Raw genomic sequence first — 21,442 nt, 5'->3', positions numbered from 1 at the left:
ATCAAGAATTGGGGGTTGAAACTAACTATTATTACTCTAAAACAAAGTTTGGTAAAAAGCAATTATGCTATAATATGAAGTAGGAGGAAATATATTTGCCTTCGATATTCAACTTCATGTCATGGAACACTCACTGTCACCTGGTATGACCCACCGTGTGCAGTGGGAGTTTCTTATTTTTGTCTTGATTGTAATCACGCCTACATGTTTTGCACACACCTGCACGTAGTTAGTGTTGAGCGTAATTGTAGGCTGTTAGCCCAATTGAGCGTAATTGTGGGCTGGCATTGTCATACTTTGTGTCTATTCTTCCATGGAGTCATTTGATTGGTGCAGTAGGGGGTGCCTGACATATATTAAAGACTGGAAGGAGTGTAATGGAGGAAGGCGGCTCCAGTAGTCACAAGCCAAGAGCCTTCCTGCCAAACAGACCAACACATAAGACTCCTATGCAGTCAATGTTGTTGAGTAAATCATTATTAAAAATATGCTGCTTGTTTCTCAGGAAGTGATTGCCCAGTTTTGTTTAATATTGGATTTGTTCCTGTTTTGGTTTGGGGCAATTTAAACCTGTTATTTAATTGTTTTGTTTTCTAATGTTTTGGGCAGTAACTCACCCTGAAACCACTGTTTAGTTTCTAAACACATGACAAGAAGGACAATTAAAGTTCAAATAAATAACAATATTTGCCACTTTAAATCTGTTTGTGCTGTTTTGGTCTGGTGGTTGGGTTGGCCTTAACCCTTTTTTAATGTACAACCTATTCATTAACACCTAGACCCTGAAGTTGTAACACTGGACATTCTATACTTCAATATTTATTTATAGTGTTTTTAATAGTTTCCATACACTGCACATGTTTGGTGCATTCAATTTTAAAGGAAGCTGCCTAACAAGACACTGCCTTCAAAAGTTCCTCTATTGCTGGGAAGCATTTTCAGAGAAAAGGACCCTTGTCAGGCATTCCATTGAAACGTTCTTCAGAGTTGTCTTACGCCATAACATGCTGTGCACGTGAGATCTGATTACTTGCATTACTCAAGTTACACATATGTACAAAGCACAAGCTAGCTGCCTCCCAAACACAACACAGCTCTTATCTTTATCTCTCTGACTGCAAGGTCAGTTACAAAGTCGATGGCCATGTGAGACCAGGGACGTTGGGGAGTGGATAATGGCAACCTGCCGGTGGAGTACGTGGCATTTTGCTGCATGCACAATCTGCACAAGAGGCCACATACTTGACCACATCCTTGTGCATTGCCGGCCACCAGTAGCATGCACTAAATAGTTGAGCCATGCGTGTCGACCTGGCATGTCCTGTGCCCACTGAAGTGTGTGCACACGTGATGAGAGCTTCGCAGTGTCTAGGTGGAACACAGACCAAATGTAGTGGGCAGTAAGGATGGGGATTAGCTGCCTCAGTACTATGGTCCAGCTCCCATTGCACAGCTGCCAAGAAGCAGGAGGGGGTGAGCACTGGCACCTGGTTGGTGGATTGTGTCTTGGTGGTGTACTGCCTGGAGAGCACTAATGTTCTTCTCTCCTGGTCTGAAGGTGATCAAGAAAACAAACCTGCGAGAAAAAGAGAGACCACTGAGCCTGTCTGGAGTTCAAACATTTTGAGGCCTGGAGGTACTCCAGGTTCTTGTGGTCAGTGATCACCGTGAAGGGGTGCTGCACTCCCAGTGCCTCCCACGCCAGTGCCTCCACTCCTCAAACGCAAGCTTTATGGCATAAAGCTCCCGATCACTGACTTTGTAATTACACTCCGAAGGGCTCAGTTAATTGGAGAAGTAAGCTATTGGCCTTAGCTTGCCCTCCTTCCCCATGTGTTGAGATAGCACTCCCCTGACTCCCACATCTGAAGTGTCTACCTCAACAACAAAGAGCTTAGTGGAATCAGGTTGCTGCAGTACCAGAACATTAGAAAAAACACTTTTGACAAAGTGGTTGGGGTCCTCAAATGCCTTTTCTGCTTCAGAATTCCACTTTAGCCTTCTCGCTTGTCCCTGGAGCAGGTCTGTGAGAGATCTGGCGAGGGTGCTAAAGGACCCAATGTTCCGCCAATAAAAGCTGGCAAACCCCGGGAACCATTGTAGCTCCCAGTGTGTCTTGGGTCTCTGCCATTTGGTCACCACCTCCACCTTACATGCTTGCATGCGCATGGAGCCCTCCCACGTAAGTGATGACAGATATACCCAAAAACTCCCTTAAGAACTCATTAATGTATGCCTGGAATATGGAGGTGGCCGTGGCTAGACCATAAGACAGAAACAAGTATTCATAATGTCCAGTGGATGCACTGAAGGCTGTTTTCCATTCATCGCCTTCCTTTGATCCGTATAAGATTATAGGCACTGCGTAAGTTTAGGTTGGTGAAGTACCGAGCTCCGCTCAACTGCTCAAGGGCAGTGGATTCAGGTAGTTCACCAATAGCTCATTTAGACCTCGATAATCCACACATGGCCTCAGCCTGCTGACGCTAGCTGAGGTGTGTGGGGTGGAGGGGCGAATGTAACCCTGGGGCAAAGCCTCCCTAATGTATTGTTCCATAGCCTGCTCCTCTTCCTGGGAGAGTGGGTAGATCCTGCACTGAGGTGGAACAGCTTCCTCCCTCAGAGAAATGGATCGCTCCCATTCATGGTAAGGATGGAGCTGTGTGGCCTTGATGGGACTGAACACCGCCACCAGATCTCGATAATCCACAGGGACAGAGAAGTCCTTGTTGGCTTCTGGACTCTCTACAGATGCAAAGACCTCCCCACCTGCCCCCTGGCTAACAGAAACATTCTACTGTCACAGGATAGAACTAAGGACTGCAGAGAGGTGGTGGAGGAAATCTCACATACATTCAGACCTCAGCTTATACCAGTCTCTCCTTTGAATCATCAGCATCTGATCCACACAAGCTCTACATTATTTTTTCTTCTCTCCTCAATCCTCCCCCTCCTTCCTCATCTCTTACTCCTGAGGATTTAATCACCTTCTTTGAGGAGAAGGTTGTAGCAACCCACCAGTCCTTTTCCTCTGCTCCCACTTATCCAACCAGTGTGCATTCCCCAACATCCAACTCTCTGACTTCTTTTCTCCTCTCTCCTCAGACGAAATTCTTCAACTCCTGACTTCCAGCAATCCAACTACATGTCTGCTGGATCCAATTCCTTCCAATCTGTTCCACACAATCTCAAGAGATCTGCTTCCTTTCATCTAAACTGCCATCAGACCTCTACAACTTATCCAGAATGCAGCAGGACTGGTTTTCAATCTTCTGAAGTTCACACACTACTCCACTGTTGCGCTCCCTTCATTGGCTTCCAGTAGCTGCACACATTAAATTTAAAACCTTGATGTTTGCCTACAAAGCCAAAAATTGACCAGCCCCCCATATATGAGGTCAATGGTCAAAGCCCAATCCGTACCTCGAGGACTTTGAACCTCAAGTACAGCTCGGCTCGAAATACCATGCTTCAAGTCTCATGAAAGACAAGCATTGAGACTGTTCTCTGTCCTGGCTCCCAGATTTTGGAATGAATTTCCACTTGCTGTCTGAACAGCAGAGTCCCTTGCAGTCTTCAAACGCAGACTGAAGTCCCATCTATTCATGAAATATTTAAATGACCGCTGACCCTGCTCCTATTTTGACTCCTATATTGACTAACTAAGCTAGTACTTATTTTAGGGTATTGTTTATTACACTGATGTTATCTAACAAACTCTAGCACTTATAGTTTATTGCACTTATCATTGTTTAAGATAGACCTTATAAAATTTTGTACTTCTAGACATCAGCAGTGATCCTTGTATTTCTACAGTATTCTAGATAATTGGAATATTGGACTTTGTACAGATGTAGATTGGAGAGGCACAGCCCAGTCAGTGAAGCATTCCTTTTCACAGGAGGGCACCCATTCTAGAATGCAGTTTTTCCTCCATGAAATGTGAGTTTGAGTGAGCGTAGCCAGGGAAGACCTAATGACATGGGCTGACAGAGAGAGGAAAACAAATAAATAGATGTGTTCAACATGTGCTCCATCTACTTCAGGGAGGACACGAGGAGTGACATTGGTAAGGAAACCTAAGGAATCGGCTTTATCCCAAAATTCTTAGTGAAACTCTGATCCATGAGTTTCCCTGCTAGGCTGAGGTCCACTAATGCTGTGATTAGAGAAGTGCGACCTTTGAGAGTAACTCACTGGATCGCCATTTCTCTTCGGCTCCTCTCGCTTGTGGTGAACCCAGGTGCTGCCCAACTGCATGGCTTCTTCGGGAGCCACAGGTGGTCCCGCTGGTGAAGTGGGCTCCAGGAAGGCGGCACTCTGCGGAGATAGCAGTGTCTCTCCTGCAGGAGGCGGTCATATGTGATGCACCACCTCGTTCAGGGGTCCTCAGCCTGCAACTTGTCCCACAGGCCTCTGAGGAAAGCATCAATTAGCGCTGGTTCACACCAGCAAGTCCCAACTGCCAGTGTCCGGAACTCCATGGCATAATCTCCTGCCGACCGTGGACCCTGCATGAGATATAGCAGGGTCTGGCTGCAGATCCTACCCTGGCGTGGATGGTGGAATCTTGCGTTCCTTAATGAACTCAGGGTAGTTGGTCAGCAGCGGAGACGAATTGGTCACCAGCACAGCTCTCCAGGCACGAGCCCTCCCCGTGAGTCAAGAGATTACAAAGCACACCTTAGCATGTTCGGAGGCTGGTAACCGGAAAACAGTCCACACTGGACCATGAACCCCTCACAAAAGTAATAGCAGTCCCAAAAATACCTGACTAACTGCATCAGAGACCAGTACATTGAAAATCAGTTTTTGGTCTATCTGTGAGTGTAGAGACCAGGGAATCACATGCGCCACCTAGCTGAGGGTTCTGTTCAGCTGGTCCTTTCTGTATGGAAGTTCGGCTGCATTCTCCACCAGCATAAGAAAGAGGAATAGTGAGTGAACACTAGTTCCAAACAGGAAAACTAAATCCTAGTGAACAGCAGAACAGACAGGATGCTGACCAACACCTCAGGATATGTTTATCTGCAAAGGGAAAGACACTCTTCTTTCTACAACCAGCCAATTTTGTATAATTAGTTGTATAAATAGCTATATGGAGAGAATGGAAGACATTTCTGATACTGCAATCAACATGTGTAAGCAGTTGAGTAACAGTGACTCCACACATTTATGCTTTGTGATAGCATATTCAACATTTATCAGTTATAAGTAGCAGGGATGTTTGCACCATTCTAAATTATGTGCCCCAGCTCTCATTGTAAATACGTTTGAAACATACCTACTTGGAATTTACTCAGGTACTCCTGTTGCTCTCCAGATACAGCAGATTGCTAGGTGCAGCAGACAGAGTGCAAGGTGATAGTAACAGCATAGTCACGGGGTTGCTTCCTAGGGGACACACATATTGTCTTACTAATGTCTGTATACCTACATATCCAAGTTGCTCTGGATAAAGTTTAGGTACTACTAAATATGGCACAAATCTAGACAAGCCACTATGAGTGCTGAAAATGTCACTGTACTTTCTGCTTCCTCCAGCTTTTTCTCAGCAGTTTTTCCTAATGCTGGCATTTTGCACTTTACAGTACATTTGCCAAGTCCCCCCCCCCCCTTTCCTGTCAATGGAGTCTCTGTTTTCAGTGAATATAAAGTGAATTAATGAGGAAGAAAGGGTCGCTAGATTTGCGGATAAACAGGGGGTATTGTGTGTCTTTGCTGCTGTCACTCTATAGTTTACCTTTGTTAACTCTGTGCCTTCATTCACTTTCTCATGACATGGAAACCATGCCGTATTATGCAGGTTTGCATTTTCCTTGTTTTCAAAAGGTCATGTGACAAGAAGAGCATTTTACTCTAGTCTTTTGAGGTAGACAGAAAAATACAATAGACATCATCACTCCATACCTTTAATCATATCAGAATAAAAAAAAAAAAATCAACAAAATATAAAATAAAACTGAAATTACGATCCCTGCAGGGAGTGTTTTTATAAAAGGTCATCAGTCATACTCAGAGTCCTGTCTCACAAAGTAGGATTTATTGCCAAGCTTGCTAACTTTACTTAGTTTGATCTTATCCTGTTTTTTTTCTGTCTCACAGCAGTGGATAACTTATTGTTTATCTACATCACCATGTAAACTTTCCACAACTAACCTGCCACAAGGTTAAGTTCCTTTTTAGAGACCACAAACAGCTCTTGGACCAATGTGCTGTCAGAAAAGTAAAAATGTAGACTCCCAAATTCAGTATTCTGAATGTGCATTCAAGACCTCTTAACACTGCTAGGGATGCAACTAATGATTGCGAAAAGTCAGGATCCAAACCAACGCATTCTCGTTATAGCAAGGGATAGACAATAGAATTGTGTTAAGGTTTAATTAAGTATAGCTGACGTATGACCTTTCAGATGGCCTATATTTTTAAAATATTAAATATTTTTTTAACATCGCTTTTAGAAAATCTAATATAGCACACATGTAGCGATGAGATTATCATTATTTCTAATTTATACAGAGATCTGACAAAACATAATTCTTAAATATCTTGGTTTACCTGGAACTACTTTACTACTCTGCACTCCATTAAATGTGGGTAGTGACGCGTTTCTGCACGCCCTCGAATGTTCTCCATGGGCTTTCAAAATAAAGTGCAGTTCAAGTTAATACGTAATCGCGTCTCGTAGAAACATTTCTGCTTCTTAATCAAATACTACAAAAAATAGCTGAATTTGCATCATGTGTAATTTGTTTCACCGGCACACTCGGATCTATTTAATAACATTTTAGAGGGTTATCATCAATATTGTGACAAGTACCCTGCCATTCGTACTTACGCCAGCGTTTCTTAGATGTGCGCCAGTCACACGTTTTCCCGTTCAGACAATTCAACAGCCGAAAAATATTCGCGCCTTCACTAGGCTGCAGTTTTAAGACAATGCGGTATGTGTGCCGCCTGGACAGTTAATGGTAGGACCCTATAAGACATATCGTTGTCACACTTCTGGAAATTGGTCCTGTAACTAACGGAGCTGCTGATATAGGCTAAGGGGGCGAACAAAGTTTTAGGTCATCTCTAACTCACAATCAAGCATTTGACAAATAAGTCACCATAAAAGTAATTTAAAATAACCCTGAACACAAACACAAATGTTTTTTGTTTAATACTGGAAGATATTTTAATAAAGCTGCCAATTTTCGATTTTCTGTAACACCAGGCTAAGTGAAGAAATAATTGTAGTTTGATTATCTAAACCTGGATTGACAGAAAATGTTAACTACCATTTTAAAATGAGTTAAATGAGGCGAATTTGTTACGTTTCTTGAGGCTGAAACGTAATCTGAAATCCTAGCAAAGTTAAACTTGCCTCTAGAGGCAGGCATCACACTCTCTGGAAGGTTGCTACTAAACCTCGTTTTTAGAGTGGAGACCTAGCTTTGGTAGCGTTGCGCCATCGCCCCTTCCTAAAACACCAATTCCATCACCTTGTATCTCTTTCCTCAAAGCAAACAAAACATTTGCTGTGTTTCCACACAATCCTTCACAGAAAGGGTAAACCTTACGAAGATACGCCGCCGAGCAGAAAGACGGGTCTTTTCTGCGCTACCGGTAGCCTAGGTTTTTGTAACTTGAAGGTTTTTACCATCGAAGGTTAAGTGATATGGAAGTTAGCGCACTACTCTTTTGCATTTAGTACGACCCGCCTTCTGACGTCACGGCCCGTTTAATACAATTAAAAACCTCAAGCGGGTGGAGCAGCAGACACACCAAAGACCAGTTAATGCTCTACGGCAACCTTCTGTAAGAACTTATTTTGGACCAAAGATTGAACTGCTTTTCACTTTGAAGGACCCTTATCTTACTTTTTTAAGCACACAATGGCAAATGAGAGCATACCCATAGAGGAAAGAAAGGCTTCCAACGGTGGGGCTCATGGTCTTTCTAAAGAATTGCCCGATCAGAAGAGTGTGCCAGAGACATGTTCGCAGAAGTTAAAAAGGATTGCCAGGGCAAATATGCTTGTGATATTGACCGTGGCAGCTGTTATCGTTGGCATTTTCATTGGTCTTAGCGTGAGACAGGCACAACTAAGCGAAACTCAGATAATCTACTTTGGTTTTCCCGGAGAGCTCCTGATTCGTTTGCTGAAAATGATCATTATTCCACTGGTAGTGTGTAGCTTGGTGTCAGGGGCTGCCAGCATCGACCCTACAGCTTTAGGGAAACTAGGCGGCTGGGCAATGTTGTTCTTCTTGGTGACCACGTTGATTTCATCAGCTGTCGGCGTTGTTATGGCGTTCATCATTCAGCCGGGTTCATCTGAAAGCGTCAAACCTAAAATCAATGGCGACGACATCCCTGAAGCTAAGGAGGTGATCGACTCGTTTTTGGACTTGATAAGGTAGGTTGCTACGTGGATTTGGTACACGCATGTTTTGTTTTGAGGTTAGTCACTAAGGTAGCAATGCGGAACTCAAGCGCTCGTTCAGTCTTATGAGTAGCTAATTTGTGTATCCCTTGAAACGTGGCTAATAATTGAAGCGTGTTTTAACTTGTGTACTACAACTGCTGTTACTTTTGGTTAATTTACTTTTATCTTAGATCGGCGCACCGACACATTACTGATTAAGACTGCAAGTGTTTTTAAAAAAAAAAAAAAATTAGCCACGTTAACTAGGGTTATAATGTCAGTGAAACGTTGCCTCACGTTTAATATTCAGTGTCCTGATCTGGGGGGCCCATTCAATAGCATGTAAATTCAGGTACCGGTCGCACTGATGAAAAACGCGGGTTCAGTTGCATCAGCTGTCTGCCACGTGCAGCCCAACGAGTTGAAGGGGGTGTTTCCAAAAGTTTTTAGCCACACCGCTGTTGCAAAGTCACACTGATGCGGAATGTTAAAACGTGCGTCAAGCATATATGTTGGCTCTTCATCGGGTCTTGCACTTTGTGATTTCAGTGATCTTATAAGACCGTAAGGTGATGGTGCCAGTAAATTCTTGGAAGAGTTCTATATTTGATTTGTGTTCTTAGCCAGACTGTATGATATAGACTCTCTAACGATAGACGTGAGGTTAAAGGAAACGATTACGTTAAGCGTACGTCATCCACGAGCGCGTCATGGCAGTCACCTAATGACGTCCTCTCATTGGTGGCTTGTAGACGAGCCTCGTAATGGTGGTCAGCCTGCGAATTTCACTGGGAGTTATACAGTGTATGACTGTATGTGACAAATAAACCAAATAAACCATGTATGTGACAAACAAATAAACCAAACTTGAATTTTATTTAGTTTTTCTGACACTGACAGAACTCAAATTTTGTGTAATCGGCCGTCACAGAGTGACACCTTGTGCGTTCTGTGTCCACCCATCTTAATTCACGATCGAAGATATTGGTATGCGATGTGCGATTTGGCCTAAAATAGCTATATCGGGCCGATTATCAATCAACTCGACGTAGGATAATGTACGTTGATTCCCAGGGAGCACACTTTGTGTAATACTGATGTATATATGCAAGTCACTCTGGATGCAGAAAATGTAAGCTGCCTCAGTTGGTTCCAGTTTTAACTTTACTGAGCTTAAGAGAATATCACAGCGTTATGTATGCAAAGCCTGAGCTTAACTACCCTGACACCAGCATCATGCATCACTGCAATGTTTGGGTTGTATTGAACTACAGTTGAAGGAAAAGCTGGACCCAACTCGACTGTACATTTTAAATCAAAGGATTAAAGTTATTGCACACTCACTGAATGTTTAACATTGATAACCAGAATATATTTTATAGTGACAATTTATTTTCTATTTATTTTTTATTTTTTGTCAGATGACTATCATTTCAACAGTGCAAGATTGCCAGCTAACAAGTTGCACATTTTGTGGTTTAAATCTCTTGAGTCTTTAATCAAAAGGGTATTTTTGAGCATCTTCAGCATGAGTCACAAGAAGTCATGTTGCTCACATCTGTTCATGTTGTCTTCTGTTTTTGTCAACTCTTGGCCATTCCTTGAGTGTTCTACTCTGGTCCTTTTGTTTCTACTGTTATGTACAAAATAATAGCAGTCTAACATCACTAATGTATTTAATTACTGATTTTGTCAGAAAAGATGATACAACATAGGGGAAAAAATCCATGATTAGGTGTAGCCGAGTAATGGGCAGTGGTGACATGCATGCTGCTAATTGGGTGTAATTGACTAATTTTTGAATATATCAAATACTGGAAGAGATCATGTTGTCTTATGCTGAAGAAGAAATGCCCTTGAAACGGGCATTTCAGCAGGACAACGACCCCAAACACACCAACAAGCGGGCAACATCCTAGTTTGATTCCAAACTAACAAAATTGATTTTATGAAGGGGCCAGCCCAATCCCCAGACCTCAATCTGATTGAGAATTTGTGGAGTGAAATCAAACATGCTGTTTTTGATGCAAAACCCAAGAATGCAGAAGAACTGTTGAATGTAGTCCAGTCAGCTGGAATATCTGTTCGCATGTGTCAGATGTTAGTTGACTCCATGCCACATAGATGTAAAGCAGTTATCAGAAATAAAGGTTATACAACTAAGTATTAGTTCAGTGATCACCAGAAAAGCTAAATCTGTAAACTTTGTTTATACTGTAAATATTTTGGTCTGTAAATGAAAATGAAGAGACACTGCTATTTTTTTTAACAGCCTATTTGTTTTTTTTTGTTTGTTTTTTTTCTACATTTTCAGTTGATCGATATTTTGTTGATGTTTTTCATTAGGAATTGAATGTGCAGTGCTCCCAATGCCTTTTATGAGGATTGAGCTTTTTCTCAGTTGTTCATTTTTAAAATTCTTTTTGGTTCACACTGATTGGATTGCTCGATGGACCAAGCATCTTGATTTGCCAGCCCCATACCAACTAGTACTGTCGAATACGTGTATAGTTACAGCACTCATTGTTTAAGGGTAAATTAAGCTTCCGTGGTAGTACTTAAACACCAGGCTGACAACTGTTAGCAAATGTTAGCATGCATACTGTTAGGAGTATTGCTTAGTTTGCTACAACTTAGTTGTCCTACATTTGGTTGTAGGGAGTTTATTTATTTATCCCTGAGCCAGTTTACTCAGGTTCCTGGTGTCACTTCTATGGGCAGTCTCTAACGGTGGCCGCCCATGGAAATCCTTGTTGTTTTGCATTGCTGTCTATTTCATGTTTCGAATCAAGCAGCAGGATATGTTTGACATACTGCAGGAGGACTGGGAGTCACCATCTGTCTGTTACTACACACCCACCTGTCGTCTGTCCGTTGCAGGTCCTATGGCACATGTGAAACATTTAGATTTCTATCCATGCAAAATATTAGCCCTGTCTGTAAACTGATGCCTGTGTGCAAGTATGTCTGTTGCCAATTATAAATGCAACCAGACTTTTCTTGGACATGCAGTCCTGCTTGAGATTTGGCAGAGTAATTGTAAGGAATAGACGGGGAGGGGAGGGGAGGAGGGGGGGGGGGTTTAAAAAAATCTTATGGGTCAGATGCTTTCTTAAGAATTTACAGACAGGAAAAGTGACGCTTCAGTCCACCAACATCTGCAATGTGGAACTTTTTGTGTTTCCCTATCTTTCTCCTTCATTCCTTCTCGGAATCTTGAACTCTGTGTGCCTGCTTGAGCGGGAAAAACAAGCTAGAAATACATCAGGACATGATCATAACCTACCTCATGATATTACAGTTGTACACCACTTTCTTGTCTTTGTCTCTAGAAATATTCAGGTGAACCTCTGTTCACTTTGTCTCCTGACGTATCTATAAAGAATGAATTGTTTGTTTTATTCCAACTACAAGTAACACCGATGGCTGTTTTAGTAGTTTCAACTGTCAGTGAATAAAAGAATACAGTAATTTCTTTCAAATAACGTGCAAGCTGCAGGTTTTTCCAGTCTTACAGGGATACATAATGTTGAGTAGCTACAGAATGCTGTGTTTATTCTTAAATTTGTGATTAGCTGATATGTGGACAATATTGTGAAATTTTATGGCTTCAGTCTCAACCAGATCAGGGCCATTGGGCCCTAGTGTAGTCCTTGCTTAGGAATGAATGATTTCACTGAGGTGGTAGTTAAAGGTAGAATTTGGGCTAAATAAAAGTCTAAATTAAGCTAGCTTTTTCCACATGACAACTGGAGGCTAGGCTGTTAAGGCATTAGAAGTTTTGTAATGGACATTTTATGGAAAGTAATCTGCTTGGTTGTTTATAAGAGGCTTATAATGAAAATTGATTAAGAATGAGAGGGATGAGGCACTGATGTAGCTGGTTAATATTTGTGAAACCAGAACGTTTGTGCTCCTAGCAGTTATATTCATGCTGCTTCTGCATCCTATACAGGCCTCACTTAAGCATAAGACATTAACATAGCCTAGTGTGCAATATACGTAGTGTTTGGTATAAAAGTCTAACATGGTGGTTTCTTGTTCCCTTTCAGAAACATCTTCCCCTCCAACCTGGTTGCTGCTACATTTCAGTCGGTGAGTATTGCATCACTGAACTGTTTTTGTTCTGGTGTTACTACATCTTCACTCAGTGAAATAACCCTGGGTAAATGTTATGCTGTAACAAAGAAATTAAGAAATTGTTCTTAAAATTAATTTTATTGAGAGAATAATGTAGTTCCCCCCCCCCCCCCCAGTATACTACCAGCTATAAGCTTGTTGCAAAAGATAAGAATGGCACAAACATCACTCTGGAAAAGGTAAGTTAGTCTGTTAATGCTAACAGAAACATGCTTGTAATTTAATTTTTTGTACATGTTTGACATGCAGCGTGTGTGTGTGCGCATGTAGATTCCAGTAGCTACAGATGTAGATGGTATGAACATCCTGGGCCTAATAGTGTTTGCCATGGTGTTTGGTGTGGCACTGAGGAAACTGGGAGAGGAAGGAGAGATTTTGATCAAGTTCTTCAATTCCTTCAATGAAGCAACCATGGTGCTGGTGTCTTGGATCATGTGGTAGGTAAACATCTCAGTATGGTATTTGTAGCTTTTGATTCAAAGATTCTGTCCATTTTCTTATGTGTCTACAGTGTTGGTGCTCTCAAAGATTTATGAAGTAAATTATCACTTTGTCGGAATTGTATTCTAAATTTGGCATTATTTTTTAGGTATGCCCCAATAGGTATCATGTTCTTGGTGGCTGCTAAGATTGTTGAGATGGCTGACGTGGGGATGCTGTTTGCCAGCTTGGGGAAGTACATTTCCTGCTGTGTGATTGGTCATGCTATACATGGCCTGATAATCCTGCCACTTATTTACTTTGTAATCACTCGGAAGAACCCTTACACCTTCCTTCTGGGCCTGATGACCGCTCTTGCAACTGCATTTGGAACTTCCTCGAGGTAGGAGCTTAAAAGCAACATTTTGTCCAAACTAACCCTGTTGCCTTTTTATATTCAGTAACATCGACTTTTTTTTCCTATGTTTGAATGTACATGTGAAGCTACATATTATTTTATTTTCCCTTTGAATGTTTTTTGCACATTTTTATGAGGACCTGTAATTCTTATTTGCCAAAAATAAGAGTAATGACAGTGTATCATCATTTTAATCTATATAACTGAATGGATTTGTTGATCACATAGTATGCAGTTGCAATTACATCAATAATGTATCCTAAATGAGCTCAGGTGATGATAAACAATGTATATTTCTCTTGATGTGTGGTGAGAGCAATTCTCCATGTGTTTTAGTTCTGCATCATTACCTCTGATGATGAAGTGTGTGGAGGAGAATAACGGTGTATCCAAGCATATAAGTCGCTTCATTCTACCCATTGGTGCCACTGTCAACATGGACGGAGCTGCCTGTTTCCAGTGTGTGGCTGCTGTGTTCATAGCCCAGCTCAATAACATTCCACTCAACTTTGTCCAGGTCATCACCATACTGTGAGTGCAGCCATCCTGACAGTCATGCTTATACTCCCACAGTAATTGGCTCATATGAGCAATGAGGAAACTCGAAGCTGATTTTGGTGTCCCTTTTCTGTTGCAGAGTGACAGCCACGGCCTCCAGTGTGGGCGCTGCTGGCATCCCTGCAGGAGGTGTGCTGACACTGGCCATCATCCTGGAGGCTGTTGGTCTGCCCACTAATGATCTCTCTCTCATCTTGGCTGTGGACTGGATTGTGTAAGTGTAATTGCAGGGCAAAAACCAGAACAGTATAGGAAAAAAAAAACCCCTCTGGATCTTATAAAACAAACCCCTGTCTTTCCTTTTTCTTACTTTTAGTGATCGCACCTGTACAGTCATTAACGTGGAGGGTGATGCTTTTGGGGCAGGGCTACTGCAGTTCTTCACAGACCGCACCAGTAAAAAAGAGGTGATGGAGCTGAGTGAGGTGCGATCGGATAAGCCTGAGCACTCTCCTCTCATTGAGAAACCTGCCGGACTGGAAACTTCTAGACCACAGGCCAGTGAGAGAGAGTCCATCATGTAGACTAACCTAAAATTTGATTCCAAATATGTTTCTGCACTCTGAATCGATCTTTACTACGAGGGAGAAAGTGTGTTTTCAGTGAAAGGGGGACGACAAAACGGTCTAGGCCTGGGTTTTCACATTGTATAAACCCTTTTTGAAGCCTTACTTTTGAGAACAGGTGATGGTTTCTGTTTTTCTACAGCACCTTTTGTCTTATCTGAAATGGGTTTCAAGCCAAAGCACACACAGGAACTGTGCCAAAAATAAGTTGAATGTTAGTGCTGCAGTAATATTCCATTCTTGGGTCAATGGTAATGTTACAAGATTATTTTCAATTAAAAATTACTGTAGAATGAAGTAACACTCCATAATCATTTTCTGTTATAGGTGATGTTACTTTGTGTGTGTGTGTGTGTGTGTGTGTGTGTGTGTGTGTGTGTGTGTGTGTGTGTGTGTGTGTGTGTGTGTGTGTGTGTGTGTGTGTGTGTGTGTGTGTGTGTGTGTGTGTGTGTGTGTGTGTGTGTGTGTGTGTGTGTGTGAGAGAGAGAGAAGCAAGTCTTAAATTGTTACAATGCACCAACTATATAATGACTTTTCTGGTAATGGTACACATGAAAGAATATTTTGTTAGTTTAAGAAGTCCAGTGCTAAGATTACTTTAAATTTAAATGCTGAAAAGTAATGCACTGGTATGGATTCAGGCTAGATCCTTAAATCATGCTGATGCTAAAATTAAAGCATAATTAGATTCCTTTTAGTATAATCTAATCCAAATCTAAGATCCATCTGTTTCTGGACTGTAGAAATGATATGGAAACTGTATCCATTAGATTGGTGTGTGCTTTTATTGCTCCTAAGTAGAAACTTTTGTCTTTATATTTAAAACTTTGTATTTGTATCCTCCCCTTTTTAAATGAGAGATTTTATGGTCTCTAAAATGATTGTACTATCGCATAATTTAATTATACTGTTTTGTTTTTTTGTTTTTTTTGCTGCTTTGTTTCATCATTTCACATAGCAGACATATTGACTTGTTTTCATAGACATTATGCCATTGCAACATGAGTCATATGTTGGATTTTTCTCCTATTAAATTTATAAATTCCAGTCAAAGGTTTGTGTACACCTGAATCTATTTAAAGGCATGAATATTAAATGGATAATTCAGAACTTTCATTCTCTCCACTACAAGTACTCAGCATGTGTAGGCTCATTTCTTCGAGACTGATGAAAAAGCACTGTAGGCAGCTGCTTCAAGAAGTTGTAACTGTGTTTAACACAGCCACAGCATAATCACATGTAGTGTTTTGATGCTCATTCCCCTCCCCCTGAAATGTAGAAAATGGTAAAAATAGAGTAGGTGTGTCCAAAGTTTTGACTGGTAGCACATAAGTGTGTGCTTAAAACATATTTTAACCAATATGTGTAATTCATCCGATGTGTAAACTTGTCTAATGTTTTAGTTTGTCCTCATGAAGTATGCCTAGTAGATATTGATTTCTCCAAAATGAAAAAAACAAATGAAATGTGTCACAAGACTCCAGTATATCTGACTGCATGGGTCCTCTTTCCATAAGTGCACTCTGTCACTCTGTTTTAAGTGCAGCACTAAGCTGTGTAGGTGTTTTCAAGAGCATATTTGTCTTTGTGCAAACAACAGAGAGGCTCATCTCAATTAAGAAGAGGTGTCTGGTTTCTTCCTCTTGGATAGAAGTGCAAGGATCATGCCAGTTTCACTGTGAGGTTGAACACCCAACCAACTAAGTTGGCTTGATAAAGGCGCTGGTGTTAGATGCCACCAGAAAACATACTGGAAACCTGTTTTGTAATGATGTCCTTCATAATCATAGATGTGCAGTTCCAAAAATGTTTTAATGTTACCAAAGAGTTGTTTGTCAGGTTTACACCTTGTTTAAAATGCACGTCTGTTCTTTAGTGAAACAGTTTAGGCATGTTCAGGCATATTTTTTTGGGGATCGAATGTATTGTCCTGTTTTACAGTACATGAAATTGGTAAGATGCCTAAGAAGAAAAAGCAAATTATTCACCACTCCCTCTCAATTACATTCTACTTTTGCTAAGTGTTTGAATGGACTAGTCTGACACACCCTCATAACCTTGTTCCATGTAGGAGTGGTGCACAACATTTTTCTGTGTGCCATATATTTTGGGGGCGTTTTGCATTTGATGGTGCAAAAGTTTCATTCCTATAGGTATTTCACTGTGCCAGTGAGAAGATTGTGTGGTGTTGGTTGTGTTACTGGAGCCAAAGAAAACCCACGTGGAGAATATGCAGAATGTTCTTGTGACATGCCTTTGGAATAAAGTGGGTTTTTTTGTAATTAACTTCTTTGTGGTTACTTTAATTTCTTGATTGTCACAGTGTGTTCAGCCAGGCAGCTCTACCAATCAACGGAGTTCCATGTGGTATATCCAGAAAAGTTATAGGGATTTGCCAACATTGATGCAAGGTTACCATTTAGAATGAAAGCCCGAATCAACTTTGTACAGAGACTGAAACAGGTTGATGCTGAGGTTGGTCAGTAATTTGCTCTGAATAGACAACATTAACTGTACACCTACAAGATTTCTATGTCAGACAAAGTCTAGATGTTGGCATACATTTGCTAGCTGTCCTCTAGCCCTTCATTAGTGAGTCATTTCTAACCTGAGGACAGGATCATTTTGAGTGGTGGACTGTTCCCAACCCACTTGTTGCACTGATGAGCATAAGTGCCAGAAACACTGCTGTGCCAGATAAATATGTTTCAACTGCACAACAACGCTGCTACCATGGTGCATTAATACTGTGTGGGAAAGAGTTTTCTGTCCAATTAATATTCAGTGAGCCCGGTGATCAGCACGTGACTAGTTATTAACAGGGTACAGGGAATCGGATTAATCATGCATGTGAACAGGCGGGGTACAGGTGTAGCCTGTGAGCTGGGTACAAAGCAGGTGATTCTAATAGAGACGCATATTTGAATCAAGTTGACGCATTTCAGTTTTGGAATGGAGGAAAAAAAAATACAGATGAATCCTAAAAAATGTTTTGTTGAGAGAGGAAATATAACTATTTTAGTGCAACTGTTTAAATATAAAATACCTAGCTACATTTGGTGTATTAAAATCCATAAAACCGATTTGAAAGAGGAGACGCAGTTGTTTTTATTCCTCTGCTACCACCTCGTGGTCAACCTGATATGTTGCAAGGTCGTATTTTGCACAGAAAAATTACAATGACTTTCCACATTCTTTGTTACCTTTTATTGTTCCAGTTTCCACAGGTTTCAGTTTTTCTCTTAAAAATAATCTAAGCTACACTTTAAGTTCCTAAAATAAAGGAACAAAAACAATGTTTTTGTAAATATTCCAACCAATTTCTCAATAAAATGTTATTACCAGCTATACAGAAACTGATATTAGTGTACATGAGAACATATTTCATTGTATTCACCTATGAATTGACATGACATTTCATTGCACATAATTTTACACTCTTTTAAAAATATAGAAAACCAACTATTTGTGCAAATGATTGCGATGATGTAGCAATGATGAGAGCTTTGTGCATATTCAATAGCAGTAATATTGAGGAATAGGTGGGGATAATATGTACTCATTAAAAATCTAGTTGCCTAGTAACATACTAAATAAACCAAACAAGATAAAATTAAATTAGCTTGAATATCAAATACAAATATGTGCAAAAATCAGTAGTACATATAACAGCTGCTTCTCAGCTTGATACATTTATACACTTTCTATGTAATGCCAAATGAATCTTCAAGTTTTAGTGAGCAGCTATGAGTTGAGTATTTAAGATGTAAATTAAAAATAATTAAATAAAAATGTTAAGACATTTGTAAAATTGACTATATTCACAACCAGCACATGCTACTTGTATTGTGTACAAATTGACCTTGCTGCTTGACCAATGTCGTAATAAAAAGAACGTTGAACTTTGTTCTTACTTGGAGAGAAAGACGACCATCTCTAGTACTTTCTGATTACTTCAAAACAGATACTTCAGTCTGGTCTGAGTCCCTTTTTGTGCAGCTTTTTGAAATTTACGGACACATGATTACAAGTCCTGAAAAACAGTTCAGTTGGCAGCTGTTCTGTATCTGCTGACATTTTTTAAATTCTCTGACCATTTCATACCATGGAGCAGAGTAATGACACCCCTAATGCCTTTTTTTGCGATTGGCAAAGACTCAAAAACAAATTTGGAAACCTTTAAAATATAACTCCAAAGTTCATCATCAGATAGCCTTCAGTTATGGCCTCACTGTCGACTTCTATCCAGCCTTTTCTTGGCAGGGTTGGGATACTCAGGGTTCTCAATTACCCCTTCCCCAAATTTGAGCTCCAGGAACGCTCGGTGATTGTTGGGTCCATAAGCTGTGATGCCAGCAAATGGCATGGGCACTAAAGGCCGGAGGAAGTGTTCAGGGAACTCCACATCCTGTTTGTGCTCAGTCCATGTATCCTTAGTCATCACTCCATTCCGGGGGTAGAAGGGCCAAAGATCCACATGCAGATGGTTGGCCTCACTGTACTGTATTCGGTAGAAGTCTCCCTCTATTGCTCGCTCCCATACATATCCATTAGCATCCACCAGTGACCCTGAGTCCAAGTTCTTCAGATATTCACATTTAGGTACATCCTCCAAGTAGATACCCAAATCAACATCATAGTCCCAAGGGATGATGTCCTGATGTCTGGCCGCCCCTAAAAGACTACCTCCTTCCAGCCAGTAGCGCACACCTGAGCTCTCTAGGATGTGGATGACATACTTTGTAGTTTCGCGTAGGGCACGCAAGCAGCAAGGTGGAGTCCAGCGCTCCATGTACAGATACTCGGGTGTAGCATCATGCACTGTGCCAAAGCATCGTGCTGTCTCCTTGCTGCAGCCATACCACTGATCCCTTCCATCTGGCCATATCAAGCGCTTCAGGCCAAAGCTCCGCATAAGCTGGCTGCTAGCCTCCTTCAGACGACTGTCTGACTTCCATTGGTTGTGCGCTGAGCTGAAGAGTGGTCGGTGGCTTGCAGAGAACGACGGCCCCTCCAGCAGCTTGACCTTCCAGCCCCGCACTGCCGTCTGTATAAACAATGCAGACAGAAGGGGGCGTGCTAACGGGACCGACAGGTTAAACAGGTCCTCAGCGCGAATGAGGACTACGGCATCGCCGTGCAAGGCTGTGCACACACTGCCACTGCTTCCCAATGATGCAAAAGAATAAGTGGCAGTCCATTCCTTCAGGCTCACCTGCAGGTGCAAACATTGGACAGCAGCACGGTTCAGCACTGGGGCTGCAACCAGTCGAACTGGCCCACCTCCCTCCCCCTCCAGCTCACGAACCAGCCTCTCGAGCTGTCGTCCATGCTCCAGCTCGACCCCATCAGGAGCTAGCAGCACAAACTCAGTCTGCACATGGAATTCTGGGCGATGTGCTTGAGGAGACTCTTCTGGGCTAGGAGACAGCACCAGCAACCGGACATTCTCAGGTAGAGTCAGAGGAGGGTAAGGCAGCGTATCTGCCACAACAAGGAATGGCACATCTGGCCTCTGCCGTAAAAAAGAGCGTGCCACATCACCCACATAGTTCTCAAAGTCTTCAAACTCACGTAAGAGAACAGTCACACGAGGACTCCGTGTACTGATCTCTCTGTTAGCCACTGCCAGACCTCCCACCAGACCGCCTGCAGCCATTAGACCAGACACAGTTAGGGAGGCTTTTCTCAAACCCTTGCCTTGCCCGTGACGCTTCTCCATCATCTGCTGCTGGGCCCGAGACACATAATAAAGAATTAGCAAGTTCAGCACAATGGCTCCTGTTAAGAGAGCCTGGCAAAAACTGATTCGCATTGTGACTACAAAGGCTTCACACTTGTATAATGCAAAAGGCAACTGGCACACCATGTGGTTTATGTGCAGTCTTGAAGCGAATTCATCTGTGTTGCTGTTCTTTTGAGTGTAGACATTATGCTCTGAACACACACTGTCCAAAGTGTTACACTCTTTCCAACTAGTAAGAGGTTAGGGAGTCATGTTCATATTTTCTTGTTATGGTGCAAAAATACACTACAGGCACATCTTTTTAAGAGAGCTTATCATAGATAAGAGTCGGCAATCTTCTTATCCTTGTGGTACTACTGAAGTCATTCTTAGGAGGCAGCTGATGAACTCTGGATCACCTGGCTTATCTTGAACTTCACTAGACTCACTGGAAAACATACATAGTCATAAATAAACTTTAAAATGGAGCATCCAAAGTGTGCAGTAAACAGACATACTAGGTTATCTCTCATCAATTTAGAAAAAGCAAAAAGGCTTTGATTTGTCACAACTTTTTGTTCTATTTAAAAGCTCTTAATCATTGCACTGACTTTTTATTCTTGCCAACAAGGAGGACCCAGAAATATTTCAGATAAAATAAATACATTGTTATTCCAATTAGAAAGTCTGCTAATTCCCTAAAAGAGAGTGGATTGTTAAAGAACACTCGACTTTGGCGCTGAAACGCGAACCGGACAAAACTATTACCGGGTTCAAACAGGTAACCTGGCCATGGTTCAGTTCACTACTGATTTAAAACGAAGGTAAGGACATTCCATCTATATATAAACACAACAGCGCAATACATTTCTGATGGCTAGTCAGTGTTTTACATATCATTATAATTAAGACAGTTGCAAACATTCACCGATTGCGCTTCTAAATGCACGTCATTAAGGCAAAGTAAACCATTTGCAGCTGTGTAGACTTTGATGTCTACCGAACGTGCAATACACACATGCACAAAGCGTATACAAATCAACGCGGACAGCTTATTGGCGCAAAACACCCGTATTACGCATAACTGTATAATTACCCATCGTCACATTGTGCCTGGTTACATTGTAGCCGTCCTGTTTCGTAAATAATCAAGTACAGGAAGCTTAACGGATATCACAATATGGCAGGAAGCCTCCTGATGG

The 21,442-nt window shown here is 41.5% G+C and overlaps 2 protein-coding genes across 2 annotated transcripts; one reads left to right on the top strand and one right to left on the bottom strand.

Annotated features, from left to right (window-relative positions):
- The first annotated feature begins 7,760 nt into the window (after positions 1-7,760).
- slc1a5 (solute carrier family 1 member 5) lies at positions 7,761-14,922 on the top strand. Its single transcript, XM_035534240.1, has 8 exons — positions 7,761-8,404; positions 12,466-12,508; positions 12,670-12,732; positions 12,824-12,990; positions 13,143-13,376; positions 13,728-13,922; positions 14,029-14,163; positions 14,266-14,922. Exons 1-8 carry the CDS (start codon positions 7,881-7,883, stop codon positions 14,471-14,473), a joined length of 1,569 nt encoding a protein of 522 aa, XP_035390133.1. The 5' UTR covers positions 7,761-7,880; the 3' UTR covers positions 14,474-14,922.
- Positions 14,923-17,707: 2,785 nt separating this feature from the next.
- On the bottom strand, positions 17,708-21,412 carry fkrp (fukutin related protein). Its single transcript, XM_027013393.2, has 2 exons — positions 21,337-21,412; positions 17,708-20,688 (listed from the first exon to the last, which is right to left on the bottom strand). The coding sequence occupies exon 2, from the start codon at positions 20,382-20,384 to the stop codon at positions 18,744-18,746; it is 1,641 nt and encodes a 546-aa protein (XP_026869194.1). The 5' UTR covers positions 20,385-20,688; positions 21,337-21,412; the 3' UTR covers positions 17,708-18,743.
- Positions 21,413-21,442: the final 30 nt, after the last annotated feature.

Source organism: Electrophorus electricus, chromosome 15 (assembly GCF_013358815.1).
Source record: "Electrophorus electricus isolate fEleEle1 chromosome 15, fEleEle1.pri, whole genome shotgun sequence".
NCBI lineage: Eukaryota > Metazoa > Chordata > Actinopteri > Gymnotiformes > Gymnotidae > Electrophorus > Electrophorus electricus.
This window is presented reverse-complemented; position numbering and strand designations above follow the sequence as displayed.